This window comes from Nipponia nippon, unplaced genomic scaffold (genome assembly GCF_047370975.1).
Source record: "Nipponia nippon isolate SJK-2023a ecotype South Korea unplaced genomic scaffold, ASM4737097v1 scaffold_16, whole genome shotgun sequence".
NCBI lineage: Eukaryota > Metazoa > Chordata > Aves > Pelecaniformes > Threskiornithidae > Nipponia > Nipponia nippon.
This window is the reverse complement of record NW_028262332.1, coordinates 9,181,999-9,198,537: the sequence shown is the minus strand read 5'-3', so window position 1 is coordinate 9,198,537 and position 16,539 is coordinate 9,181,999. Positions and strand designations below refer to the sequence as shown.

The 16,539-nt window shown below is 47.6% G+C and overlaps 1 protein-coding gene across 3 annotated transcripts in view; it reads right to left on the bottom strand.

Annotated features, from left to right (window-relative positions):
* COL5A1 (collagen type V alpha 1 chain) overlaps window positions 1-16,539 on the bottom strand; it is a 180,884-nt gene that overhangs the window by 67,203 nt on the left and 97,142 nt on the right. For all 3 annotated transcript variants that reach the window (XM_087752785.1, XM_087752786.1, XM_009476995.2), the window contains 5 exons: window positions 13,578-13,730; window positions 13,216-13,272; window positions 9,056-9,097; window positions 8,732-8,794; window positions 1,265-1,339 (listed from right to left, as the gene is read on the bottom strand). In XM_087752785.1, coding sequence (XP_087608911.1) covers window positions 1,265-1,339; window positions 8,732-8,794; window positions 9,056-9,097; window positions 13,216-13,272; window positions 13,578-13,730 — 390 coding nt within the window. The remainder of the gene's footprint in view (window positions 1-1,264; window positions 1,340-8,731; window positions 8,795-9,055; window positions 9,098-13,215; window positions 13,273-13,577; window positions 13,731-16,539) is intronic.

Sequence of the window (16,539 nt, the reverse complement as noted above, 5' to 3'; positions counted from 1 at the left end):
GTTCTCACAGGGCTGATATTCCCCATGCGGATGCTGTTGGCCAGGAGACCCCCAGAGATGGGGTTGCATCAGGTTATTTGGCTGTAGCTGCCTGTTTGCCCCAGGACAAAGGCTATATTTCTCAACTGTGCCAGTGTGCTTCAAAGAACAGAGTTTGGCTTATTGTTCAAGCCAGGATCCTTCAGCACACAAAGGATTTTAAAAAAACTCCAAGTATTAATGTTTTATTTCCCCAAACTTGAAAGGGAAGGAGTTTAATGTTTTCTTCTGCCTCTTCCACCCCCAACAGCTACAAGCACACTCTCCAGGACACACACCCTTCTCCTGCCTTAATTACATGTGTGGTTGGGGTTTTGCAAGAAGAACTCTCCAGGCTGCAGAACCTACTTGGATGGCTCTTTCACCTCCATTTCACCTCTGCATTTCACTTGGTTGGCACTAGGTATATGACCACACGAACCTGGCAAGCATATTCAAAGAGATGCAATTTATAGGCTTACGGTTGGTTACTGTAGGGGCCAACAAATGTATTGTAATGGCCAGCTAAGCTCCATGTTGAGCACTTGGCCCAGGCTGTCCTAGGCACCCTGCCAGGAACCTACACAAGTATCACCCTACCATTTGGAGCCTGTACAAGAGTGCTGCGGTTTTTCGCTAAAGACTCTTTCCCTTTGGTACCTAACCACTCATTTTCGGCAGCTGGTTTCCTTAGGGTTTTCTCACATCAAAGCAGACACAAAATACAACCACTCCTTTAGCATCGCAGGACCAAGAAGGCTAACTCGGTACTTGCTAGCTTCATGTATGAGGAAAAAAAACAATGCAAATTAACCACTGGTCATCAAAAGAAACCAGTTCATTCAGGTGCTTACAATTTTGGCACCTGCTTTAAAGAGCTGTTAGAGGTTCCTCACTGTAGGAGGGAGGGTTCTGCCTGGAAATTTGTCCCTTGGAGGTGTCTTCAGTCGCTTCTTCATGACTTTCACTCTCCATCACCATACCCAGTCAGATATACTTAAGCTTATTCATCACTTCTGGAAATTTTAACCTACCTGCCCCGTGCTTTTAACTAGTGAAGAAGTTACAGTGCTTTGCAAAAAGTAGCTTTACAAGGGGAACCATCAGGATCCAACTTTTATACTAAGGAAAATGTGTCCTTGGTGTAAAAGAAATGGGAGACTTCTGCAAGAACAGGCACTAAACGGTAGCAAAGCCAAGAAGCTCGACTCATTTAAATGTTTTTTGTAGTTACACTTGTACTTACAGGCAGCATAAGCATCGTCCCTGGTGGTCCCGGTAAACCGTCTGCTCCTGGAAGACCTGGGCGACCAGGTGGTCCCTACAAGAAGAAAAAATAAAAATAAACTTCTATAGCATCATTTTAGTCATGTCCATACATCAGTAGCCATGGCTGTAAAGGTACATCTCACGACACAAAAGGCTCCTTATCTTGACAGACAGGCATTGAGCACGTAGGCATCCCAGTGCTATGGCAAATTTTGTGGAAGCGCATCTGTAAGCGCACATGACTTTTCTTAGTAATTCCCTCTTCTTACATCCCAGCCCCCATATTTCCAGGGACTGCCATATGCAATTTTCAAGCGAGCGATAAAAGTCTCTGCAATGCTCCAATAGAATCAATGTTTAGTTGGGTATGTTAAAACCTATTAAAAAAGTATAAGAAACTTCATAGCTCAGGTCAGCGAGGTAGAAATGTGGGAAGATAAATACATTTCCATACATGTTCAGTCATCTGGGTCATTCTATTTTTCTCTTCTGTCTTTTCTTTTAGTCATATGAGGCTACTTCCATCTACGAGGGAGTGACCCTGTCAGCGGCTGTAAATCAGCAAAACTCTGAGGATCTCAATGGAACCGTGCTGATTAGCACCAGTTGAGAATCTTTAACTTGTACTAAAGAAACAAGTACGCAGTAAAAGATCTATCGATGAAGCTATAAATAATCAAATACGGCCAATTTTCCTAAGACAGCCCCATAGATTATTTGTATTCCCAACTGTGTACTTAGCAAAAAGTTTAAGTTAACCCAAATTTGCACATCCATCCAGCAATCCTACATGCAAATGAGGATGACATCCAGCTACTCGATGTGCATGCCTAATTGCAATTTTCACACCAGCTTAAGGAGCTGAAGGAAGGCTAGAGGGACTTGATCACATCCCAGCGAGGCCAAGAGGAGCCCTGGTGCTCATTTCATGGCAAGACAGACAGGACTGCCTGGCCCACAGCTCAAGCTTGAGGACTTGGACACTCCCCTATTTAGTAAACACCAATAATAAATCTATCTGTGGAGAACCAAAGCTCTTGGAAGAGCAAGCAACACACACCTATGTTAGCTCTCTCTTCAACCTGCCTGAAGCTCTCCAGCCCATGCAGACACCAAACAAAAGTAAAAATAAAACGCTGCCACAAATCACAGACATATATGGACACGCTACAGGGACACAGAAGAGCCAGACCTTGCCCCAGAAAGTCGCACACTCACCCCACAAGGCAAAGGAGGGTGGATAACGTTGGGAAAGGAAGGAAGGAAAGGGAAATAGGTAACAACGTCCCTAAAAATCAGAACATTTAAAACAACTAAATTGCCAAACCAAAACACTTGAAGTGTTATTCTTGCCCTACTGTCTTCCAGCAAGATCTTGGTGCATCTCTTTGCATCCCTCACATCTCTCTGTTCCCTCTTCTTCCATTCCCTCTATGCCATGTTCAACTAAACATTTCCCTTGTTGACTCCCTCTTAAAAGGAACCCAAAACACTTAAGTCAAAGCTTCAAGCCCTAAATTAGAGCCCAGCATCAGGGCGGGGGTGAAAAGCTGCCGCTGCTCCACCCTGCCCATCACACTGGCCGGGCTGTGGCTGGACCTGCACCACAATTACAGGGCAGAGCAGCGCTGCGGACGAGGAGCCAAGGTCTGCACCGCAAGCGGCCCGGAATAACAACGCTGCTCCCAGCGCTGCAGCAGACAGCACTGCAGCCAGTGATTTATCAGAAAAAAAAAAAAAAAAAAAAAAAAGCCAGCAGCTCCCTCAGCACCGAAGGGAGACTGCATCACACACCAGCCTATCCATTTTTCAAGACAAGCTCATGATGTTACATTCATGCTGTTTACTCAGTCTGGCCAACACCGGAGTCCCTGACTCCGCTGATGAGGTACAGAGGGCAGTCCCATCTGTTGGGCCAGAAGCACAATAAATAATTTAGACCAGGCTCATTTTATGTAATAAACTTTCTTCCCTCTCTTCTCTTTTAACTCCAGTCCTGTATATGATGGATCAAGAATGAGCTTGTTTATCTCTCTGTATGCGCTCTGCCTGACAAATGTTGATGCAATGTCTTTATACATAAACACCGCTTTTTGTTTCAGGTTGGGTGTGTGAGGTCTTTTCCTTGTGGGGTGGAGGAGCATGGAGAATAGTATGGAGAAAAATCAAACCATAAAGCACTTCATAAATTTAAATTCATGAATGCCTTTAAGTGCAGCATGCCAGACTCTCAGTTGGTGTAAATATGTGTCACTCTCATTATGTAAATAGAGATTTGCTGATATATAGCAGCCAGGGATGGGGACTTCAACTTTTATTTGATGCAGTGCTCTAAAATGCCATGCTGAGTGCAAACACTAGTGCAATATTTCCAAGGGAACGTTTAAACTGAAACCTCGGTGCGTTAGCGCTTGGGCTCCTCCAGCAGCAGACAGTGACAGAGTGGTGCCCAGCAGCCCACAGTACTGAGCCTCAAAATTTGCCTCAAGTCTCTCTCTAGGATTATTTTTCTGCCATTTTCAGCCCTGGTTGGAAATTACGCAACAGGAGATCTTTCTCACAGTATTTGGGGTCTTTAGTTAAGGCAGCGCTTGCCCTCTGATGGAAAAAAGGGCACCCTGAAAATGTCAAGCCTTTCAGAACCCCAATAAGGATTTTAGGGACCTATCATGCTTCTGAGACGCAAAACTGTCTTCAGGGGGAATAAGTCCTTTGGGACGCAACGACTGCACGGTCTCGGAAGATATAGCTCTTGCTTTGCGAGCAGCCTTCCCCCAGAGCACCCAGACACCCCAGATATCCAAACACACAGCGGGGTCAGTGACGGAGCTGCAGTTTGCTCTAATGCTGCGGTTCATCTCGTTCAAAGGAGCACATTTTCCCACTTCCTTCATTCCAGTCCGGAGTACCCATGAAATAGCTCTCTGGTCTCTCCTAAGTGCCATATTTTCTGCTTCCCACTACTCAAAGAAACCTGCCTAAGTCATCCTAAACCGCCCTCCCCCCAGATGAGTCCTCCGAAACCTCCCACAAACAGGCTGCTCTGCAGCTTTGCCGGTGACACAAGCTCTTCTTCGTGTTGTAAAATAACTGGGATAAATGAACAAAGTGACATGATGAATAAAACAGAGCTAAATGAGTGTTGGCCAATATTAACATAGCTGAATATTGTTGGTATATTAATTCAGTGCACCTGCCTGATTGCAAATAAGTCTTTATCAGATGCAGGCATAGAAAATGTTCCTCACTGTACATATATAAGTGTCATGTAAATTCATGAGCTATATACAGGGTTAATAATAAACAAATTAAAAGAGGAGCTGCTCTAATTGAAAAGGAGTATTTTAATACAGTTGCAGTTCCCAGCTCTGCAAGTTCATCACTTCTCTATGCACAATATGTTGTATTACATTCTGTTCTGGACACTCAGAAAAGCGGGATGTGCCGTCTGTGCTAGAATGCAAATTCTGCCTTTCATTTCAGGATGTGGAGCAGCATCACGAGGGACAATGTGTCTGCTGCTGATCGGCTTTCCATGGCTGCTGCAGAGGAGCCTGGCCAGCAAATGTCTGCATCTGCCTGGACAAATGGCAGAAATACAAACTCCCTCGTCACCAGGGTCAGCATCCATCCCATCAGGCAACCGAATTCTTTGGACCAGAAGCAGCACATCAAGGGGAGAAGAAGAGAAAGCTGGGCAACCTGTAGGACACATGCAGGATGAAGACCCACCAAGAGCCTGATGAAGCCGCACAGTTCTTTTGACTAATCCTAGACCACTACAAGATGCAAAAAAAACTGCTGGGACCTTACCCAGCTTGCCTGTCCTCTATGAAGTCTAACACCCAAGGACGCAGAGCCCTCCCTTGGTCCTTCTGCTGGAGTAGTGCAGGAGGAACCAGGACCGCAGCATCTCAAGGGTTAAGCCAAACTCTCTGGGCAGTGGCCCTGGCTCCTGGCCATGGGCTGAGCCCACAGCTGCGTATTGACTTTCTGAGCTTGCAGGCACCCGATCAATGGAGCAGTCAGGGCCTCTCGTTCTCAATCATGTCACAACCACAAGAAACGTTATTACTGTTTCATCAAAAAAACAATAAATACACCAGGAGCGCAAATGAGGTGGGGGTCTTTACAGCAACGCTCCAGGGGGGATGCGGGAGCACAGCAGCCAGCGGACTCCAGCCAAGCCCCTAGAGACCAACAAGACAACAAAGTGCCTTAATTAAAACAAAACAAAAAAAACCCACAGAAACCAAACAAAAACCCAGGGCCCAGGTTAAGGTCATTGCCACAAGAATGCCCCAACACCTGAGTAATCACCTCAAGCACACCTTAAAACCATAGCAGAGAGTTCCCAGTGCAGGCCAGCAATGATTTTATTTCTCTCAGTGGCTATATTTTGCACTGTGTGTGTCATCGGGCCGGGAAGTGAATAATGAAGGGTTTGGAGCCAGCTGGTTGCTTTGTCCTCCAGCAGGCAGGAAAGCTGGGAACACGACCCCTCCTGTTCATGCCCCCAGGGAAGGCAGCCAGGCCCCAGGGGTCCCAAATCCACACCGATGGGATGGTAATTTGGAAAAGCATCAACCTGCAGAGGGGCAGTGTCCCATCTCTTGCTTCTTGCTGATGAGCAGGTGGGGTGGAGAACCACCTCAATGGGTGGGAGAGGAATGATACTCTACAAGTTAAGGCACAGTGCCTCAGTCTTCACTTAACCCATGCAAAGAGCCAGGCCAGGAAGGACTTCAGGGAAAAATAGTCAGCCTTTCTGTCTAATTGGTGGTTTCATATTTTGATACATCCCTTCTTGCATCCTTGTGTACAACTACGCTTGGTCACCTCCCGAGGTGCCTCTGCTGGCATTTCCATGCCTGCAGCCAGGCCAGGAGCAAGAAGAAATGAAAACCAGGGGGTTTGACGCACACCTGATGGCCACCACAGAAGAAGCCATGGCAAACCTCTGGCATCGCTCCTGCATTAAAAACAAGGCTAAAACGAGGCTTGGTAGTGCAGAGATCTTGTTCTAACCCTCTGCAATAGAGTGAATTCTCCCTCCTATTCTTTCTAGGTCTTACGTTACTCAATTAAGACAAAAAAGTTTAAAAAAAAAGAGAGAGAGATAAGCAAGGCTACAACACAAATCCTTAACAGCAGTCACAGCAATTAGCCATGCTAAGACACACATCAGAACAGCACAACACCCCTTTACCTATCCAGACCTTTGCATTTGAACCTGGTCATGGGGCTTTTCTCACCTTGTCCAGGCAGAATTCAACCAAAATCTGCTAGAAGAGTAGGAATCCCTACACACAGAGAGCCTGGGTCACCCCACCTTATCCTTCCCAGGCACCCAGGAGGCAAACGGGATGCGGTTCCCCATCTGGAAACCAACTGTTGGATCGGTGGAGGATGCTGTGGTGCACGTGAGCCTGCCATGGGTAGCGGGCTGCCTTATCTGCCAGAAAAACGTGCTCAGAACCTCAGTGATCAGATTAGGGAAGCGTTTGCTGATAAGCACTCCCTTCCTTGGAAAGGTGTTTTGCATTTGCTGGGTGACAGCACCAATAGCAGCGGGATGTTGTGTGTTCGGGCACATCTCCTGTGATCTGTGTTGCTGCTGCTCTCCTCCCTCCGGCGCTTTCCAGGAGAAACTCTGGAAAAACAGACCTCCAACCAAGCCTGCCTTCAGAAACCCACCTGTAGGCACGTCTTTGCCCTTTTTAACAGGACTGTCAAAATGCCTCGGGCCACAGCAAGCCACAGATATAGGCTGGCACTAGGACTGCTAGGAGCCCCATTCCCCAGATGAAACAGCAGTACGCTGAAAGCTATTTTAAAAGCGTATTTGACTGCACTCAACATCAAGATGCACCAAGGCACCAAGATGGCGTCAAGCTCCAAGCCCCATTTGTTTTGCTCATGCAAACCTGCTGAAATCAATGAATTTACTCATGCAAAACGATTGCTGCTGGCACCCACATCGCCCTGTGCCACTGCTGCACCGGCCTGCAGCCTCGCACGCCACTCCGCTGGGCTGCATCGAGACAGGAGCCGCTCTTCTCCTGCCAACACAGCCCCCGTTTTGGTGCTCCGCCACCCAAACCAGTATTGCTCAAGGGCGCTGCGTGCACCTCTCTAGTTTCAGACCCAACCCGAGCTGCTCTGGCAGCTGAGGCTGATCCCTCCTCAGCCTCTGTGCAAAGCCAGAGGCCATCTGTGCAATGGTAAATCTTCCACTAGATATCAGGCCAAAATTCCCCCTGGGTGCAGGGCTGGGAGCGGCATACAGCCTGGTCCCCGGCTGCCCAGGCAGCTGCACACGGATACCCGCTTGCCTGGCTGCCTCTACCGGGGAGGGGGAATAGGCTTGAAGTGTGGGTGAACAAAAGCACGAGGAGCGTATTGATACGAGGGTCATTTCAGAGACTCAGCTCGGGCAGCGAGGAGAGCAGGTTTTAATTTTTGGCGTTGTCAAGCACATGGATTGCTGCTTGAATGAAGCTTATGCACTGCTTACTAACCCGAGGCTCCAGTTCAGCAGCTCCTAAAAGCCAGGTCGTTTCTGATCCCAGGTGAGGCCACAGCAATAACAAATAAATATACAACTCTGAACAAAGTGCAGTGCTAAAGTACGGGATTTAGGGTCACAATCCACAAAAGTGCTTGGGAGCAGCTGCCTTCAATGAGACACCCCAATGCCGGAGGCTTCTACAGGCAGCAAGCAGTTTACAAAGCAGGAGCTGCTAGGGACAAAACTGATTTACAGTAACATCAAAACCAAACATGCAAAACCTAAGTTACTGCATTGCTAAAGCACACAAATCAGTCTCTAGCGCTTGCTGGTACAGACCAATAATCTACCTACAGAAAAGGCGAGCTGCTGCACAAGAGCCACCTTCCCACCCGGAGCAGCCTGGGACGCAAAGCAAGCGTAAGGAAGGACCTGCAGCAGGGGTGCTGGCATGGCCTGGGACCATCCTGGACCCAAACAAAACCAAACCCTCTACCAGGACTTGCAATGCCAGCTGGAACGAGGATGCAGAATCACCATTAAACTTCATTTTACAGTACTAACAGCTATTTTGTGTGTTTGCTTATCCTGTTTTCCCAGTGCCACAGCCCAGTTCCTACATCAGCATGAGCAGGCACGTGCCAAAGGGTGCAAACAGAGAGCAGAGGGTTTGTCAGCCTTACTCTTGGTTTTAACCTAGAGAAAACTGCTTAATGCATTTGATTAGCGTGGCTGTTCCCCAGCCCTTTACCCCTGGATGCAAAGGTCTGCTCTGTACCCTACCATAAGCTCCTTTTGGGGCTGACTCAAAGAAGACCGCTATTCACAGGAGAAACAGTATTGTAGGGCTCCAGTGATATGCCACAGTCCCATTTTGCCCACACAAAATGAGCCAAGGCTTCAGCCAAAGAGGAGAAAAACATGAGTACTCACTCTCTCCCCGGGGTCACCCATTAAGCCCACAGGTCCAGTTGGTCCTGGAGGTCCTGGGAGGCCCTAGCATAGAAAACGCAGGAAAAAAAATAAGCTGCTAAGGAAAAATACATTATTATTATTTGTACAACAAGCAGGGAAAGAATTAGAGCTTTCTGTTTATTTTTGCACCAGAAAATCGACCCTGAAGCGCTCTGTACACATGCATGGCATATGGAAGCAATAGAGCCCAGGAACAGCTGTGCACCGAGCCCTGCACGTGCATCCAGCACCCTGGAGCCGCGCGCATCCTTCGGTGCAAGGTGTAGACAGAGTGCCACTTACTGCTGGGCCTTCAGGACCGGGCGGGCCTTCCACCAGCATACCCTAAGCAAGAGGAAAAAAAAAGTGATTAGCAAGGTACATCCTCAAAGTCACTTTGACTACAGGGCTGGAAAACCCGATGCTTTATTCTGTTCTTAAATATTTCAGGCCTTGCTGCTAGGTCTAGGCATCCCAGAGCTGAAGGTTTCCACTTTCTGGATGGTATCTCCTGTGTCCCCATTGCCAGAAGCACAAAAGGCACCGCCCATTGCCAAGTCAAGTGCCACCTATTTGAATCACGAAGGGCACAGCAAAAGCCCCTTCCCCCAGCACCAAGGCCACCCTCGCCCCAGCATGGGGTCACCTTCCTAACCACAACCCTTCTCCCTTAGCTCACGGCCAGGCAAAGGGCAAACCCTGGGGCACGTCCAGCCTCGATGGTGCCAGAGCAAGAGAAGAGCTCCTCTTCAGGAAGAAGCTGTTTCTAGATCCAAGCAGCTCAAAAAAAAGTTAATAATCAAATTGCAAGTGGTTTTTTCTTTTTTTTTTTTAAATTACTTTCTCAGCAGACTGCATGCCGTGATTTACTCTGTGTACCTAGGAAATCACTGTGTGGGCAAAATGGTAGAATAATGTTATTCCATTCCTTTTAATCTAAATATTTTGTCATAACTTTAAATCAGGTCTATCATGTACTCAGTAGAATTGAGCTTTTATTTTTTTTTCCCCTCATGGGTATGTAAGAGGCAGGAAAGAAACCTCCTAATAAACCTAGCAAATAGTTTCTAGAAGGCATCAGGACGATTTGTGGGGAAGAGCCCCACAGCAAAGCACTGCCCTTTTATTTCTGGACCAGTGCCCATGCACCCAGCAGCACCCAGGTCAAGCCAAAGGAGTCCCAGCGCTTGCCAGCTCATCTGTAGCAAACAAGGACATTTCTCCTATAGGATGAAATCAGCCTGTAAAAATCTGCAGATAAGCAGTCGGCTCGTATAGGAGAAACTCAGAGAAAGCAAGTGCAGGGACCGGTCTCAGGTCACCCTTGGCCGGTCTGCTGTGCTCAGGCTCTGGTGCCAAAAGCCTCGGCTGACCCCATGGCAGCCACTGCAGCAGACAGGGCTGAGCTGAACGAATCTGAAATGTCTAGAGGAAAATCCCAGCATTCCTGCCCCCAAAGCCACAGTTGCTAAGCCCAGAGGAGCAAAAAAATAGGGTAAAACATGCTGCCACAAACCGTTCCTGCTTCCATTAGCGGGATGCATGTTTCTGCACCACTAATGCATGGCCAGCACTATTTTCTGCCTTTCCCAGTGTCCATACTACTCATTACCACCTCATTTAAAATCTGGCTTCCGCTTCATTTGGATGTGTTAGGGGAAATTTTCTGCTGCTGTCATCATAGAAGCACTTGTGCAGTCATTCTTCACCAGTAAAGAATTTAGGTCATGGACTTCGCCCCATGCCCGTTTTGACATCAGTTTCACTGTCTGCCATGGGTGGGAACGCTCTCTCCTGGGTGGGAATTAGGGGTGAACCCTACATGACATTCCTCCAACCTGCACTAAGGATGAGCTCTTTGCTGTTGGAGGCTACCAAGAAGAGGCGAGCTACACTGATGGAGGTGTCCCCCAGGACACTCACCAAGCACTGGCTCCTGTTCAGACACGCGATGAAGACATTGCACAGGAAGCCCCAGAGGTCCCAGCAAACCTTTCCCCATACGGACACCCCAACATCCATCCCTCTTGAGACCAACAATGGCACATTTTGGTGTGGCAGGCTCCAAAACAGAAATTAATAATTGTCTCTGGGCTGGTGCAGAGCACCCTAGCCCACATAGGTCTCCCCAAGACATTTTTGGGCTGCTAGGTGCCAGCATTACCATGGTCTGAGCATGCACAGCACTGAGGCTCTGCTTCCCATGGCCGGCTGCAGAGGCTCGGGATGCTCCTCCGCAGGGGGGAAGTCTGGGCTAATTAGCCAATTTGCAATGCAAACATCCTTGGCATCTTCCCATATTTATCTGTTGGTTTATGTTGAGCTCTAGCTTTAGGGACATCTGGAGAGTCTCCTCAGCAAGAAGCCTCCACTGTTTATATGACTGTTCATCAACAGGAGCAATGGAAACATGGGAGGGTTTTGGGACCAGGACCAGTGGGGGGATGGCACCAAGGGCTATCGCCTTGGGGGTAGCAAGCACACCATGGATTTGGGACTGTCCCAGAGAAAAACAGGGTGTTGCTTCCACTCAATCAACACCCAGGTGCTACCCACAAGTGAAGCTAATATCACAGAAACAGCCCAAAAGCTGGCTGCAGCACACAAAGGTGCCATGCAAATGCTCATCAAACCCTCCCCGAAGGCAGGTGTGAGCACCAGGGTCCCCCACAAAGAACAGAGGGCTTTGAGGTGGCGAAGGCAGCCTGGTACCTCCAGCGCTGGGATGCAGGGGGTCCCAGCCATCCCTGGCTGCATCCCTCCTCACCCTGCGCCTGTGCTGCCCCGCTGCCTCCAGCGAGCGTCAGCACAGAGCAAGGATTGAAGGACAGGAGGTTTGACCGAAAAGAGAACATCCAGCAGAATCCGACTTCTGCATTTGGTTTTTATTCCCCTTCTGCTGCAGCTCCCATAAAAAAAAAAAAAAAGAGTGAAGAGCAGAGCAAATCTGAATTTCTCTCTGCTGAAGAGGAACCGCACAGAAAGGGAAAAGGCGGCATTTGGTCTTGTTTACTTTCTGGCAAAAGCTATACATGCTCCAGTGTTTTGAAATAGCAAAGGCGGCCAAATTCTTTCTGGATGATTAAACTTAACTATTTTGTTCGCTTTGTAGCATTTCAGATTGGTTCTGGACAGGGCAGGCTGGGTTTCTGCCATCGTCTTCACGGGGTTTGGCTGCCCCCCACCCTTCCCACATCTCTGATAAGAAAATCACTCATTCTTCCTTTTGTTTGCAGAGTGAGAGCAAGACACAGAAAGGAAGAGAAGGAAGGAAAGGTTGGAAATGCTTTTATAACACACTCATGCAAGCTTTTCAAGCCCCACTGCTGCACCCCAGCTTCTCCCTGCCCCCTCCCGCCCCGCTATCTGCAAAAGCATCAGGCAAAGGAGAAAAGGGAGGAATAATTAAAAGAAAAAGAATGGCCTCTGAGTGATGGGAAGTGCCGCCCCGATGCTGGGCACCGCACTGGCCCTCTGCCAAGGAAAATTAGGTTAATTGAGTTGCTGGTGTGCAGTGAGCATGCGATCGGCCCTTCGGGACAAGGCTCAGGGGAGGTGGTTGCAAGGACCCAAAGCCCTGTTTCCAGCCCAGAGAGGAGCAGACAGGGGGGTACCTCGGCATCCTGACACGCAATGAGGGACAGACACACGGCCGTCATCCAGCAGCCTCTTGCTCTGGCTCAAGGGGCACCTCTGAGTAAACACCAGCCATCCCCACCACGAGGGCAGCGGGGAGCTGCTCCATCCTCACCTCACCTAAGGGCGTGCTCAGTTGGGCACCCACACTTTGTGCAGACTGCAAAGGGCACAGGCAGTTTATAACCGTTCTTTAGAAAGAAAAACAACCTCAGAAACAGGCCAGGGCAGAATCATAAAGAAAGTGCTGGGTTCCACTCCCAGGTTGACACAGGGTTGGCTCTGAAAGTGGAAAGTTGGTGGGACCCTGGAGCAGGCGCAGGAGCAAACCTCTCCTCTCTCCTGCAGCTGTGTGCAGGGAGAACCCTTTTATTTCCAGAGAGATGACCCCATTAGTTGCACAATTAAAGCCGGGCCCAAGCTGCAAGTTCAGGTCAGGATATGACCTGGCCACCGGCTGCGGGCACTCGGGGGAGCGGGTTCGCTGCCGAGTCGGGGGCACTTCAGAACCTCCGGAGAGGCGAGACATGCCCTCTGCCTAATGCTTCAGTTCTGAAAGGCCTAGGGTTTTATTTTGGTAAACGAGAGATTTCATGGGAAATTTTGCACTTCCTTCATAACTTAGGTCACTTCTTGAAGTTTTTTAAAAAAATAATTACAGTATTTTATATTAAAAGTTTTTAAATGAACCAAGTAATTCTTCCACAGGAAATTTTCCTCCCAGCTGCACCACTAAGAGCACCAAGCCATACCAAGCATACCTCTTGTACCTTTTCCTTGGAGGAAAAAAGCAAATCAAACCACCAAAAAAACCAGAGGGTCCTTACCGGCTCAATAATCGCAGGCTCCCCCTTTTGTCCTTTCTCGCCCCGTGGGCCACCGATCTGTAGCACACAAGGGAAACACAAGGCCAACAGTCAAAGAGGACATTGCCTGCATCAGCATCACCGCTCCCAGCAGGAACCGGAGATCCTGGGACAACTTCTGCAACCAAAGGACTGCTGATGTTCGTGTAGAAAAGAAACAGGGCACCTCCTCCTCGCCTTGTGCAAAACACATGCATTGCAGGTGGATGAATCCAAGCGAGATGTTCTCACTGGTTTTTGAGTTGCTAATCTCTATGCTATAAATTACGGGAAGGACAAGCATTTTGAACTAGTCTTACCCTCAATGGAAAATTAACTCTTACCCCTTCGTAGATGGTGTCCTGGTTAGCAGGCATGCCAGGGCCAATATCGGGAGAGACTGTTCGGTCGTAATAGTTATCATAATAATTCCCATCATATTCTTTTATTGTTTCCTCGGTGAAATCTTTATCCAGGTCGTCTCCGCCTTGAGGAGCCTGGAAGCAAAAGAGCAGCAACATGTCAGGCTGCAAATCTCTCTAGGCTGCACATGATGGAAGTATAAGGGGAAGACTGCAGTTTTTGCAAAGTGAGGATGCTTTATAATAATAGTTGCAAATAAAAAGCACAAAAAAGTTAAATTCTGGAGTTTTAAGGTCTCCAAATGACCTCCCAAGGGTCTTCTCCAACAGCAGGCAACAAGGATGGAGAATCTTTATGTCAAAGCATACACCCTGGCTTTCCCCAGGATTCCTCTGTCAATCCCTGAAGTAACATTGAGTGTAAAAGTTTGAGTGAGGAAAATAAAACACAGCACAAAGCAACAGCTCACATCAGGAGGATCCTGCAAACTCTAAAGGCCTAAAGAAAGAGGGAACAGAAGTTTCAAACTCCAATCTCTGCTTCATCTCTCAGCCTTAATATTGGAGACACTGGTTTATTAAGCATAAAAAGTCACACGTCCAGTCCCATATTTAAAATGCACATCGAAAACGCAATGTGTCATTATGAATATCCGATTACAGGAGGAAATGTGGAAAAATCCAAGTTCACTTCTACGAAAACCTCCTGTTTGTTTAGTCTGGGATCCAAGTTGCAGTTGTGCTTGTCCAAAGAGCAGAAGCAGACGTTTTTACAGATCTGATGCATTAATCCCTGAACCCTTACAGAAACAGATGGTATAGACCAGAAGCAAGGACATCTAGACAAGTATCAGAATTTCCTTGCTGCTCTCCATACCCCTGTGCTTTCTGCAGCCTGGCAGCCAACTGCCTCTTGGCATCCTTTACTCTGAGCAGCACTGTAAAGAACAACATGTGCTGCTGATATTTTTTTTTGTTGTTTCTTTCCCATCCAGGTAATGACCAAAACGGTCTGTAAATGGAATTATTTTCAGTGCTTCCCAGAGAAATTATCTCCTCACTACTACGAATTCAAAAATCACTCAAATGCCACCACCGCTTCCAGACCTTGTTTCTGTGCCAAAACTGCTCAGAACCCACAAACATGAGCATCTGTATCTACATTCAAGAGGTTTTAAAGTCAGAATAAGCCAAGTGCCAAGAGAATTGTTGCTCTGCCACCCCACCTTCTTTTGCCTCTGCAAATACCAACTGGTCTTTGCAGAAATTATAGTTTGTGATTACTCAATTAGAAAACTTGGAAAAGTTAGCATTATTTTTCCTTTGTACCGTTCAAACGGATCTAGTGCTATCACACACGTCTTTTATCCTGTTTGAAATCTTTTATCTAGGTTTGCACTTTGAAACCTTAAAACCTGTTTATCTTGCTATAAAGCTTTTGCGGCTAACATAGCAAGCTTTTTTCAAATTGCATTTCTTGAAATGAATGTCAAAAATGTCTGGTTTGATATTTTGATTAAGGTCCCCAAGTCAATTTGCACGGAAAGATATGATATTTTGAATAACTGGGCAGAGAAGGAGGAAAGTTCTCCATGTGAGATTTGCAGGTGTTTTGGAGAAAAACCAAAACAAAAGCCTAAAAATAATCTCCTTAACAATGTTGTTAGACAACCTGAATCAGAAAACAGTCCACAAAGAAAAGAGGTCCAAAAAATTAGTGTGCAAAATACTGCGACTTTCCTTTGCTGATAACAGCTCTATTTAAATCACCTTTTAGTCTTCCCTTCTGAGAAGCAATGCAGATATGAAGCCCTGGTATATGCATCGGGACAAGTAAAGCAAACTGCCTGATGAATAGCAGGCAATGAACAAAATATATCTGTCCCCAGCTCCTCTCGTTCACTGGAGTATTGCTGCCTACTAAATCTCGGAATTGCTTCACTGGCATTTATCACCAAGTTATTAGCCATAACGAAACCCAAGCCCAGGAGAGTTCAGTGACTACATCTGCCTCCAAAACCTCTCACACAGGCTCCACAAAGTTTGACTTGCGTAAAACTAAATCCCCTTTTAATTCCCATTGTAGAAATTAGAGTCTTTCCAAAATATAGACAGGTGAACCTCAACAGTGATGGAGATATCCCGCTCTTGCAACAGGTCTGTGAAGGGATGCTAAAAATGACCATTCTGCACCAGACCAACGTTATCCCATTGGATGCCCTGACCTACAGCAAGCAGTGCCGGGGCCAGCTCCACCAGCAGCTCAGGGGACACCGGTGTCCCAGCCCACCTCGTCCCCACCGCACGCTCGCATCCCTGTGCGACAGTGCGGGGGCTCTGGCTGCCTTCCCCAGCTGCTGGCAGAAACCTGGGACTGCTTGAAATTGCACCATACTTACTCATGACCACAAGCACTACTTTTTTTTCCCCTAAACTAGCCAAAAAAACTTGAGGGTTTTTTTTTTTTTAAAGAGCAAATAAACTGCCTCAACCACTTTAGCAGTCTATCTCCTGCTGAAACCCTGTTTCTAGTAACAGGTATTAGGCAGGCAATTACACACACAAGTTCCTGATCCTCACTTCCATATTGCTCATAAAGCAGCTTGGTCTGCTGCTGGATTAAAGGATTCGGTTTCCCCAGGAGTTCATGGCTGCAGGCAGGGCCCTTGGTTCCCACTCCGAGGTGTAAACCTCAAATCCATATCCTCTTGGGTATTTGTCCCTCAGGCTGGCACTTTGGGGAGTCTTCCCTATGTCACACTGCATCAGCCTTCGCCTCAGTGCGCGGGAATCTCCTTCAGCCAGACAAGTTGTGTCCTTTTCTCTGCTCATCAGCTAAAAGATTCACAGCCTCCCACCCCAGGAGCACCCTACAGCCCTCCCCACCTACACGCTGTCTCTTTTGGAGCCGCTGGAGGCGGACAGTTTGCTCCTTCTCCCCACA